General features: G+C 33.6%; 1 protein-coding gene and 1 non-coding gene across 2 annotated transcripts in view; one reads left to right on the forward strand and one right to left on the reverse strand.

Moving 5' to 3' along the window:
- LOC106708618 (AMP deaminase 2) overlaps positions 1-10,112 on the reverse strand; it is a 28,718-nt gene extending 18,606 nt beyond the window's left edge. The window contains exon 1 of the mRNA XM_045681734.1: positions 9,898-10,112. Coding sequence (XP_045537690.1) covers positions 9,898-10,006 — 109 coding nt within the window. The 5' untranslated portion in view covers positions 10,007-10,112. The remainder of the gene's footprint in view (positions 1-9,897) is intronic.
- Positions 2,430-2,519, forward strand: Trnay-gua. The gene is given in 2 exon segments: positions 2,430-2,466; positions 2,484-2,519. It is a non-coding gene; the product is annotated as a tRNA-Tyr (tRNA).
- Positions 10,113-13,625: the final 3,513 nt, after the last annotated feature.

Consider the following 13,625-nt stretch of genomic DNA (forward strand, 5'->3'; position numbering starts at 1 on the left):
ATAATGACATATGGTTGTCAGACTTGGGCAATCACAAAGGCTCAAAATAAAAAATTATCAGTGTGTCAGAATGCCATGGATAGATGTATGATGGGCGTGAGATTGTCGGACAGAATAAGAATTTCAAATATCAAGAAGCATACCAGAACAAAAGACGTCGCAATCGTAGCCAAAAAGTTGAAATGGAAATGGGCGGGCCATACTATTAGAGGAAAGGAAAAATGGTCGAAATTAATAATGCACTGGTATACTAAACACAAGAACAGAAAAAGAGGTAGACCATGTACTCGTTGGGTAGACGAGATAAAAGCGGTAGCGGGGAGTGCATGGCCCAGAACAGCGAGAGACAGAAGAATGTGGTCCAAAATGGAGGAGGCCTTTGTCAAATTGACACACGGACAATGATTGTTTTATTAATTATAACGTTAAATTATGTTTGTTTGTATATTGTCTGAATAAAGGCTTATATTATTATTATTATTATTATTATAACTTTAGGAGTCGAGCAAAAACAAAAAGTACACAAAGTGATGTTATAGCTTAGACAATTGATTATTATGTTAACATTTTAATCAACATAGTTTCAATTAAGTAATTAGTTGCGTGGATGAAACCGTAGTTTACAACTAGTACGAGTATGTGCCAACAGTGGCGCAGACGAACTCGCGTGTGGCGATAAGAGGTCACGCTCTCAGACCTCACAGCTCACAGGTCGTACAAACAGCGCCACAATGACGTAACTTTGTTATGCTAAATTTACTTTCGCCTTAAATAGACACATTGAAAAAATATTAGTAATTAATTGCAAATAGGTATGCTTATGTACCTTGCCTTGCTAAAATTCTAAATGGACAAGTAAATTAAAAAAAATACAGAAAATGTAACATTTGATTTTTTTTGTAAAAGTAAAAGTGTGACATTCTCAAACGAATCAATTTTTTTTTTGTAAAATCTAAAAATGTTAAGTACTATTATATTTATTTCAATAAATAATGGTACTGCGTACTATAACATTAAGATTCTTAAGAAAAACTTGGCCAAAGAACGTAATAAACAAAGTAACATTTCTGTTAATTTAATGTAATTGACGAGCGAAACTCGCTTGGCAAAGGATTTTAATTCTTTTGAATTACAAGAAATAATGATCTATATGTATTATTAATATAATGTATAATTTCGTCTAAACGATCACAGTACCAAATGTAAACAATATTCCAACCTTAGAATAATAATGAATCCGAGGGACTTACACTGACTTCATTGAAATAAACTACTCAATATTTATGCCACGTACCTACGCCTAACATGCAATTAAAAATTACTCGATTACTTAATTTATAACTTGTTTAAAAAAGCTAGGCACTTCTTTCATCATAATATAACATTCAGATTTCCTTTTGGTAGTAAATTTAAACTTTAAAAAAAATATTACTCGTACACTAATTAAAAACACACTTGTCAACTTGTAAAGCCACGATGAGAAATAAAAAAATAATTAAAAAGTTATAATTTGAACATGGAATGCGATTGCCACGACACGATACACGTAGCGATGCGTCACTCAGCGTCGTGTCGCCGTCGATCGCGCACCGAACCGGCCAACCGACTGACACACCCGATAATTTCGTCGTCGTCGGACGATGTTTTGCCCCACAATGGCCACTCGATTCGGTTAACAATTCTCTGCCCACTATTACTTTTATAGACAACAGTTTAATTGAAAGATTCCATTCGTAATAGAATAATTCGGTTAACAGAATTTCTTATAGAATGATGGAGGGTTTCTACAGCGAAAACAACCGTTTTAAAAATATTGTCATCTCCATTTTTTCAAACAGAAAAAGAGGGATAGAAATATGTTTTTCTACAAGTGATCTCGCAGTGGAAATCCATGGTAGTAGCACATAGATAGTAGGTAAATAGCGAAGAGTATATGAATTGGTACATACATAGTTTTACAATTGCATGCAGAATGTTATGGATTAAGTCAATGCCAAACTTGGCAACGAGTATACAATATGGTTGGAGTATGTTACGAATATTTTCTGTCTGGATTATTAACATTATATCTCCTTTCAGACTTATAAAGAGAATGAATTAAAAAATATATATAAATGTTAAATGTAGAAAGTCTACAATTTGCACTTAGTGCACTCTTCTTAAAATTTGAAAACAAGATCCGCTCGATAACAGTTTATGATCAAAAATGAACATTAATTTTTACCTTTGTCTACCTCATATGGAAATATTTTTCTCCGAGCAAAAAATACCTACGTAATATAGCATATTTAATCTACTATTTAACAAAAACAATGGTCGTTAACTAATTGAGTACACAAGGAAAAATTTCCATTCATGATGCAATATTAACTTTAACTCATTCATTTTAAATGTGCAATATTCCTTATAATTTTGCATCACCACCCACACCTTCGATAGCTCAGTTGGTAGAGCGGTGGACTGTAGAGGTATCGCCACAAGACATCCATAGGTCGCTGGTTCAAATCCGGCTCGAAGGAGCTTTTTTTTTTTGTTTAAATGTTTTGCTGTTCATTTTTTGCAAACATTACTTGTTGTGGATAAAATACAGTACACAGATTTGCCTACCGAAGTTTTTTTTACTAAAGTTGCTCAACTACACTTTTTAATCATTTCAAATTTAAGCATTTCTGAATATAGATTTTACATAACACAAAAACATTCCGTCAAAAAATCCCTCTTCAAATATTCTTTTCGAAAAATCAGAGATAACAAACCCAAGGTAAGTACATAAAATTGTAGATAGTTTTACACGTATAAAGATCAACATACTTGTTCATGGTATTGATCAGAATATGAGAGTTGATATTGTATATCAGGTAGGTAAGTGAGGGCAAACCCGTCTGGCCCCAAGGCCGAGGGGAGCCTGTCTGGGTCTGCGAGGGGAATTTGACTACTCATATACTATGTACTAAAACTGGGTATATTAAATTTTGTTTAATGTAGTATATAATATGGATTTCCATTGTCGAAAGAAAAAACTATATCGACTTTTCTCTTAAATAACTGAGATAATATTAACAACATATTTAAGGATGTTAAGCCAATGGGACGGGTAAATGATAAATAAAATTTTTTAATCTCTTGGATTAGATTATTTTTAGTATGATTTTATAAATTAAAATTCACACTCACCTTCATCATCAAAGAATGAATCAGTAACGATCCGTGGCGATCTTGAGCCATCTTGAACACCTCGTATCGACATATTAACTAACTAAATTTAAACTTCACTCCATCACAAACTATATTTGGTATTCATCACCTTTGAGTACGCACTGCCTAAACGTTCACATAAAACATGTTTTTAGTTATTTTATAGAAAGAACGAGATCAAATCTTTTAATGATATTTTAGCGGTGCAGTTATTATATATTATGAGGAATTAAAGGTTACAGAAATGAGAGTCCCCTCGAACAATACGTTGAAATAAAACTGCATTGATTTATAACAGTACCATTGTAAATGTATTTTGTCTGATAACGTCAGATTATTATTGATAATGATAACAATATCTACGTTGATGTCTTGACAAAAGGAATTTACATAGCAAATTGTCATTTACAACAGTTTGCATATCAAAAGTAATTTATTTATAACAAGCTGTCGCCCGCGACTAAGTCCGCGCGCAGTAAAAAACTTAATAGTGGTATGAATTTTTTCTCGTCTTTTAAACCTTCCCTAGACCTCCACAAACATTTCAAGACTAAGATAAGATAAATCCGTTCAGCTGTTCTCGAGTTTTAGTGAGACTAACGAACAGCAATTCATTTTTATATATATATAGATTCGTTGATTAGTCACTAAGGGATTTAGTGACCTTAGTGTAGATTTCTCATACTAAATGTACACTAAGGAGGACTACCTAAAATAAATGCTGGTTAAAATAACTAACGATTTAAAAAGATTAATCCGACTAATTATAATTACCGTTTTAATACATGTATTTTTGTATATTTGTGACTGCGGTAGAAGTAGTAATCAATTTTAGAAACATCCTTTGCTATTTCATTTCGTAATTAAAAGTAAATAATTTCTTTCACGATATAAGAAAACAACAGAGCATCTGCACGTGGAAACAACGTGGATAACGTGCGTGTATAGCGCTATAATAAGTAAAAATAGATCCATGATAAGATAACGATATATGTAGTCTATATTAATTTGTTCCAACACATGTAGTTATGAAAAATAGAATAAGGCTTATTCTACGCAAACATGGGATCATAAAAATGTGTCTGAACACTATCAAAGATTATGGGGATACGCGACTGACCTCTATAAATGGACTGGCTATAAGACGTAGTATTTTGTGCCTTTTTGTGGCTGATGGTAGCGGTTTTTAGCGGTAGTGTGGGTTCAAACTAATAATATAGATATAATTAACTGTCACGTAACATCAACAGGCGGTTTAAATCGGAACGAAGCAAAAGCTATCACTTTAAAATAAGATCATTCAGTGTGATACGCTGAAATAGCGTTGCCAGACGTCCGGATAAAGCTGGACATAGGTAGGCTTTTTGATTGCGTGTCCGGCCAAAATAACGGTTGTCCCGCTTTTGTTAGGCTTTTTACATTTCCCAAACGAGTGTACCTATTAATACTGAGACAAAATCCTAAATAATGTAGGGTGTCCGACCTTTCTACCCAAATGTCCGGCCAAACTGGCTGGTCTGTCCGACTAGTAGATTTGGCGACCTGGCAACACTACACTGAAACCGTCTTTAATCAAGATCTTCCTCTACTAAAACAACCAAACAAAATTCTATTGTCACAAATCTCACATTACAAGAATCTATTTTAAAACTAAGGTGAATAACATTCATAAAACTCTTTACAGAAAGTTCAATAACATTAAATATTCGAGTTTGCCTCACCGCACAAACAAATGCGCAAAACGTTATAAATAGACTAACATTTTTCATATAATAATTTACTCGCTAAGCCATTACTTTGTGTGCTATTTCTGATACTTCGGCCGTGCCAATTCGCGAGTACACTAACGGAACCCTACGGCGCCCGTAGTGCACCAATTAGTGCCAAATCACCTGTGTCAAATGAATCCGTTATAAAAATAGCCGGTCGTCCATCAAAATAACTTTTAAATAACTAGCAATCTAAAGTGAATTAGAAGTTGAGATATGCCAGAGCACGTATTGATTCGATCACTTTGAATTTTTATTGTAGAAACGTATATTATCTTTGTACATGTATTTTTGCAGTGGAAATATAAAATACAATAACAAAAACGTGCATCACAAAGAATCAAAATGACTTGCATTTCATTTATTTACCCAGAAGTTTATTTATAAAACTGCCTGTGAACCCACACAATACGAATTTAGCAAAACTGCGTAATAATTTCGTATTGATATAAATGAGTACAGTAAAACTATATCTTACAAATATTATAAATGCGAATGTTTAGATGGATGGATGTATGGATGGATGTTAGTTTGAAGGTATCTTAATGAAATTTGGTACAGATGTAGAATATAGTCTGGAAGAACACCAAAGTTCTTTTTAATGCCGCGCTAACGGAGTCGCGGGCGACAGCTAGTATAGCACATATTGAGTTTAGTACATTATAGTGCTATCACACGAAAATCGGTAATTATTCAAACTACGCCCTATAAAAACAAACCTGAATAGTAAAACGGTAGGTTTTATTTCAAAATACTCTGTTCTATTTTTTTTTAAATATGTGTACCAGAAGTTCATATTTATTCTTCTTGAATATCGAATTAGACGTCATTACTTATGCCAATGCATTAAATGGCCATAAATCGATTTTAACCACGTTATAGCACGTGACTTTGTTATCACAATACAACAATAAATTGCCTCAACTCGGCCACAAAATGACCAACCTTGACGACTGAAAAGCGACTTGCGTTTTCTCGGACGTGAACGTTCGCGGGACGCCGGAGTAAATATAGTTGTTGCGCGGATCACGAATGAAAATTCAACACCGCATGGATCTACGTAATTTGAACTTTAAATGCACAGACATTGAGTCAATTTAATTTTAACAAAACATTACATTTACCCGCATATGATAAATTGAGAAATTTATTCAAAATTAAATTTTCATCTTCAATCTTTGCAACACTGCTGCATACAAGCATACGAACGAAAAGTTAATTTTTAAACAATTTAACTCGAATTTTCCGAGATATTATATAACGTCAAATTACGAACAAACAAATCAACCGATTTTCTGTATTTAATGCTTACAAACATTTAAGAAACACAAAATTGAATTTCTAAACGCAACAGGGGACATATACACCTCGCTCACTCGCTCCCGCCAAAACAGCTGTCAAAAAGGATTCGCGCTCACGAAGTTTTTCTTTACACTGACTATGGTCGCAGAACTGTTGTATTTACTGTCAACGTTGAAGACCTATTGGTGTAATGTTTGGACACAGACTGAGCAGTTTAGAAACGCGCTGGCGCCGGCACAACACGACACGGAATGCTTTTGTGTTTCGTACAATCACAGTCACGTCAATGATTCATCCGCTACGGACATATGTAGGTGTATATGAATTTAGAATTACACGGATTTGTATTTTATAATGAAGAAAAAGCATTTTTTTTTGGAAATGCCTAGTGTAAATTAGGATTCAAACGTAGAAAAGAGCTGCATAATTACTAGATTATTCGAATTTATGGACTACTCGTATGATTAATCTGCTTTTTTTATCTCTGAACAGAGCTAGCTTAGAAATTAAAAAATTCTACAAAATATAACTTTAAGATTATCCTTGTATCGTGGCAATATATCATTGTCCGGATTAAAAATATTACTTCTTACTTTTACTAATAATATAAATGCAAAAGTTCAAGATCGATAGATTTTTGTTACTTTATTACGCTGCGCAGACGAGGTCGCGATCAAAACCTAATAATGTATAAAAACAGAAACAACATGAATATAGACATCAAGAATTAAAACATTTCTAAATTAGGACAAGAATTAATACAAGATGTCATAGTCAAGCTTACATTTATCATAATTAACCTGTCATTATAGGAACTGGAGCGAGCGCAGTTTAATATAGACATGCGGACAGATATTAATATTTGGTAATGAGAAATAATGAGCCCGCTTGTCGCCCACACTTCTTGAGTTATCATAAGGTTACTTAGTAGATTCGACTAGACACATACACTTTCAACAGACACACTTTTCTATTACCAGCTAAGCTTCTGCCTATTTAGCTCGTATTATATTCAAACATTTTGGGGGCTCGTAGTTGCAAAACCTTTTCTTCGTAGATATATGTCAGATGGGTCCTTTACGTCCTGTAGACAATTTATAACATGTTCAAGAAAATCGTCATAATATTTTCTTTTTTTTTTATTTGTCGTTATGTCCTGATCAAAAAAGTGTCACCGTAGTTTTTGGCGCAGATTAGCGCGCATTATCCACGGCTCGTGATAACGACCTAGCCAGATATAAATATTGGTGTAAGTATTTAGCACTTTTAGTATGGCTCTAGAGTCATTTAGGTACCGAATACAAAGCACATACTTTTTAAAGTGAATATTTTAAATTAAAAAAAAATATATAAACTGCAATCGGGAAAAAATACGTATCGAATAGTAAAATAGATTCATACATATTATACACATAAATATTATATTATGCAAATCTATATAAAATTATTGCCCTCGTTGTTAGTCGGATAAAAAGATCAGAGGCAAAAGCTTAAAATAAATCCTTGAAGTGGAGCATAGAATATTTTTTCTTTTTATTTTCTTTTGTAAGCTCCGAGCGCAGTGAACAATGCTAGGTCAAGGCAAACGCCTATTGTGACATGAGAAAAGAAAAAAATAAAAATATACTACTAGAATATACACGACCAACATTCGCTGATTATTCTAAATTTCCGCCGAACAGTCGAAGTGCAATTATAATGGACGTGCGTAGGCAAAACTGAGAACTGTACAATTTAACTTCGTTAAAATATTGACAGCACACTTAAGTCTTATATTAACTGTACATTTCGACGGTACAGTTAAAACTAAAGATTGCATCTTACTCTTACTAATACTATAAATGCGAATGTTAAGATGGATGGATGGATGTTTGAAGGTATCTCCGGAACGGCTCAACAAATCTTGATGAAATTGCACAGATTGCAATTGGCACAGATGTAAAACATAGCCGGTGAGAACACATATTAAGTTTTTTTTTTAATCCGCCCGGACGAAGTCGCGTGCGACAGCTAGTAGGTTCATATATAGGATCATAGGATCATTTATTCACATTAATTTATTTCCTTATGCCTAAATGGTAAGTATCTGACAGCGTAATCGTTATCTGTCGTTATTTAAGCGATATCGAATGATGGCGCGAGCTTGTTGCTGGCCGCCTCCTGGACAACTTCTAACGAATCAACTTAAATGCAGGATTAACATTAGGGTTGCCAAAAAGTTGACTGGTGTCCATTTTTTTTTTCCACAGTTTGTCTTCGGATCTATGTTTATTTAAAGTTGACAGCCCTACGATAGCATTCATTCTTTCATAAAAAGTATCATGTTCCTGTTTATAACGAGTACAATGGATAAACGTTACATGAACAGACAACAATGAATGCGAGGAAGCTTCAAGCTTCTAATTACAGTAAATTGAGGCGTTTTAGCTTTCGTAATCGGGACTCAGTGATCTTTATGGTAACGCTGATTATAAGAAACTAGCTGTTGTCCGCGACACCGTCCGCGCGGAATTAAAAAAAAATATTAGTAGCCTATGTGTTCTTCCAGACTATTTTCTACATATGTGCCAAATTTCATCAACAACCGTTGAGCTGTTCAGGAGATACCTTCAAACAAACATCCATTCATCCATCCCTCCAAACATTCGCATTTATAATCTTAGAAGTAAGATAAGATTGAATACTTACCAACATTTGACTTTTTTTTAATACATCGACGCTGGAAAGCGTAAACGCTGTAACCCCGAAAGTATGAACTTTACAGGAGAGCCAAAAAATGATAACTCTTGAGCTGATACGCCTACAAGCATGCGGTATTTAGCAATGTTGTGTAGTTTGTGCTAACCTATAATAAAATCATTATCGTTTGATAATGGTTGAAATTATTAACGTGTGAAAAACATATTCGCGATTTCAAGGGTTACAGCGTTTATGCTTTCCAGCGTCGACATCTTTTCTCCACGAGGGCGATACGAAGCTTGCATGAATGTTTTTCTATTTCAAACTAATGATAGGAAAGTGTAACTTGATAAAAATAAAGTTTTTTTTTACCTTAACATCGGTAATATGCTTGAATATATCTTATAGGTAACTACAATGCAACTTCTTTCTGAGAGATATATGTACGTACCTAATACAAAGCAATCTGTATTTCGAGAACTTGGTGTATGTTGATTATGCAAACACGGTTACACCACCTCTACCATCTTCCTGTCTATTACCACAATAATAACAATGCTACACCTACGTATTTTAGTTATCAAGTATAGAATAATAGGTATAGATATAGAAATAATATTTTGTGATACATTTTGCAGTTAGTAAGATTTTTGGAAAACGCCAAATATTGAAAACAATAAATTTGCTAATTAAACAGGAAAAAAACAAAAAAATTGGGTACAGTTACCGGTCCTACCCTTTAAGCAATTTCTTTGACCCAATTTTTGGAGTTGATTTTCCGAAGTTGTTTTCTTCGAAATATTGTCACATACTTAAAATAGATATTAATAAAAAATATATTAAATTGGGGATATAGATGTTTTGTTTGGAAAAAAAAAATAATTGATCCTGCGTCAAATGTTTTTAATGAATCGCTGAAAACATGTATTAGAGTAAACAAATAAGAACTAACCTATACGCTTGCTGAGATGTGGAGTACTGCGTCCGGGTTCTTCTTCTTCAACGTCCACATCGAATGAAAAAGGGAAATTTTTCGTGGAACCTACGAAACCAGCCGCCATAACATTGAATATTTTATAACCTAACTTTGTCCACAAACTGCTTTAATCGCCAGTCTACATGGCGTATCGAGCGACACTGCGCGAAACGAAATGAAACGAATGTTTGTCGAATAGATTGGGCCCGCCGAGCGCAGAGTACCTTGTATGACTCACTCCACGTCTGAAAGGATTATGGCGGAAATTTTTGAACTAACTGAACTAAGTCCATTGCTACTTCATCTGTACCATAAACCATATTTCTAATGTCTCTTTTTTATAACTCCATTAGGTTTTTTCGTGTTTTATACGACGAATTGATTTTAAAAATCCTTACTTGTCTTTATTAATATTATAAATGCGAAAGTAACTCTGTGTCGCTTTCACGCCAAAACTACTGAACTGATTTAATTAAACGAAATTCGGTACACAGAAGATACTCTAGAAAGGATATATGCTACTTTTTATGGCGAAAAGAGTTTGTAAGGCAGGTTGAAAATGGGGGTGGAAATTTATATGGAAGTATCGTCATTTTTATAGTTAGAAGCTTGAAACTTAGACTGTCAATCTTACAATATTATAAATGCGAATGTTTAGATGGATGGATGGATGGATGAATGGATAGATGTTTGTTTGAAGGTATCTCCGAAACGGTTCAGCGGATCTTGATTAAATTTGGCACATGTAGAACATAGTCTGGAAGAACACATAGGATACTTATTATCTGTTTTAAAATTCCGCGCAGATGGAGTCGCGGGCGACAACTAGTTTGTTATAAAGAAAAATGACACATTATACATTAAACCTAAACAATGCCACTGCAAACTTTTAGTTTACTGCAGATATCTGAAAAGCCGTAAAATTGACTACGGCCATGGTGTTTTGCCCGTAGGTCTTAAATTTTGTAATTTGTTGGCCCAAAAAGCCGTAAAACTCGGTAATTGCAATGGGATTGGCAACACTCATATCACGTGACCGACATCGGGAAAACTCCTCACAACCTTGCGCCAGCGCCATCTTGAGGACAAACGACTCAATCACTCAGCCGTAAATCCGCCGATGTTGTATTACCATATCATATAATTCAATGTAAGTTATTTTAAACCTTATGAAATTAATATTAAATTGTTGTACGTACATAATCCTGTCGTTTTAATTACAATAAAAATTATTTTTATTACATCACAGTTATGGGTTTTTCTATCAGTTTTTTTTTATATTTCCTACTGGCAATTTGGTTTTCTCATTATTCCCAGTAAATCCCGAAATGGTTTACAAAACATCTGTCTTTATTGCCGTATAAGTTTGTTACAGTCAGCTTCATAAATATAGTGGCAGTCAAGATATCCAAATATATAGGAACACCTAAAGTGATCAATTATATAAGTACAACCAAAGTCATCAAATTAATTGAAGCATCCACTCTGCTCAAAAAGATCGAAGCGTTCACATCGTCATATATATGAGTACATTCAAAGTGCCCATAATTATAGTAACAGACAGAGCGTCAATAGTAACGAAGCATCGAAAGTATGCAAAAATATCGTAACACTAGACAAAATTGAACTCTATCTCTATTCACTTAAGATACACTTTGAAATATACTACTTCTGTTAAATTCATTTGACATTTTATAATCAAAACATTTTTTTGCTATTTACTACAAGTTTACGTTCCGCATGGCAGATACTAGATAGATAAGCAATATCAAATTTTAATTTGTCACCATATATGCCAGTTTGGCCTTACGGCTTAACTGTTCGCTGTAATACGCAGTTTTGGCGATTCGAATCCCAAACTTTTTTTTACATTTTTTAAGGTTTTTAATTTTATTATCAAAGCGTTATATAAAATTGAACTTTATCGCAACAATTATTGGTTACAATAGTAGTCGAATACGACATCTTTAAAAATTAAGGAACCACAATATTCCTTGTCCCTTTTTTTAACCGAGTCGTCATTAGCATGTTTTTTTATTGTTCACGTTTGTTCTTGTAAGTTTCGTCATTTAATTCCGCGCGGACTATGTCACTGGCGACATCGAATACGTGTAATAAATCTATGCTTGGAAAATTCTACTGCAACCGGACTGAAGATACCTAACAGTAAGAGAAAAATAATTTGATACAAATTGTCAATTAATTTAACAGAATTTGTATACTTTCAAAGTGTATTTCAAGGATATGGATATACGAGTAGAATTCAATTTCAATGATCGCAATGACAAGTGAAAACACTCTCCGCCCACTCGCTTTATTCCGAGATGGCCGAACCTAATCGTTATTAATTTTATATAAATATTTAATACCCCAAAAATTAAAATTTAAAATTGTTTTTGTTAAGTAAAAAACATATTCTAAGTACATTACCAGATTTTTCCTTTTCATTAAAAAAACAAGCTCTATATGTGATTGATAATATTGAAAAATAAAAACCTTGTAAGCCTGGGATTCGAACCATTAAACTTACGTACTGCGGCGAAAATAGTAAAACACTGAAACTAGCACATATTGTGACATAGTAAAATTTGATATTACTTACTAGCTTTTACCCGCGACTTTGTCCGCGCGGAATAAAAAAAATGCTCACAAGATAAAAAGTTCCTATGTCCGTCTCCTAGTTCTAAGCTATCTCCCCATCAATTTTCAGCTAAATCAGTTGACCGATCTTGAGTTATAAACAGTGTAACTAACACGACTTTCTTTTATATATATAGATAGATTAGGTATCTGTCATGTATCGTCAATTTATAAATTTTAAACTTTATAATAATGAGAAGAAAAATTTTGGGTTGTCCGATAAGTTCGTGCCCATTTTTAAGGGAAGTTTTAAAGGCCCTTAAGTTTTGGAATACGTCTTTTAAATTATATTTGTTCGATTTTATTGCAAAACGTCATATGTATTTCGGCAAAAATTAAGTGAATCAGTTTTTATAAAACTGATAGAAAAGAACGAATCGTGCCCTACCATTTGTCAAAATATGGCTGAAGTTATCCTCGTTTAGTATGTACTAGCTTTTACCCGCGACTCCGTCCGCGCGGACGCGCGGAGGAAAATAGAAAACGGGGTAAAAATTATCCAATGTCCGTTTCCTCGTTCTAAGCTACCTGCCCACCAATTTTCAGTCAAATCGATTCAGCCGTTCTTGAGTTATAAATAGTATAACTAACACGACTTTCTTTTATATATATATATATATATAGATGTGTTTTCTAAACATGTCATATGTTTTCAATAATTGTAATATATTCGTCTATTCTAAGCTACCTATTAAAAATCGGAACGAACTTATTAGACAACCTATTATGTTGATACAAAGCGTCAAATGAATGTAACAGAAGTAGTATATTTCAAAGTGTATCTTAAGTGAATAGAGATAGAGTTCAATTTTGTCTAATGTTACGATATTTTTGCATACTTTCGATGCTTCGTTACTATTGACGCTCTGTCTGTTACTATAATTATGGGCACTTTGAATGTACTCGTATATATGACGATGTGAACGCTTCGATCTTTTTGAGCAGAGTGGATGCTTCAATTAATTTGATGACTTTGGTTGTACTTATATAATTGATCACTTTAGGTGTTCCTATATATTTGGATATCTTGACTGCCACTATATTTATGAAGCTGACTGTACATT

Source organism: Papilio machaon, chromosome 17 (assembly GCF_912999745.1).
Source record: "Papilio machaon chromosome 17, ilPapMach1.1, whole genome shotgun sequence".
NCBI classification, from domain to species: Eukaryota; Metazoa; Arthropoda; class Insecta; order Lepidoptera; family Papilionidae; genus Papilio; species Papilio machaon.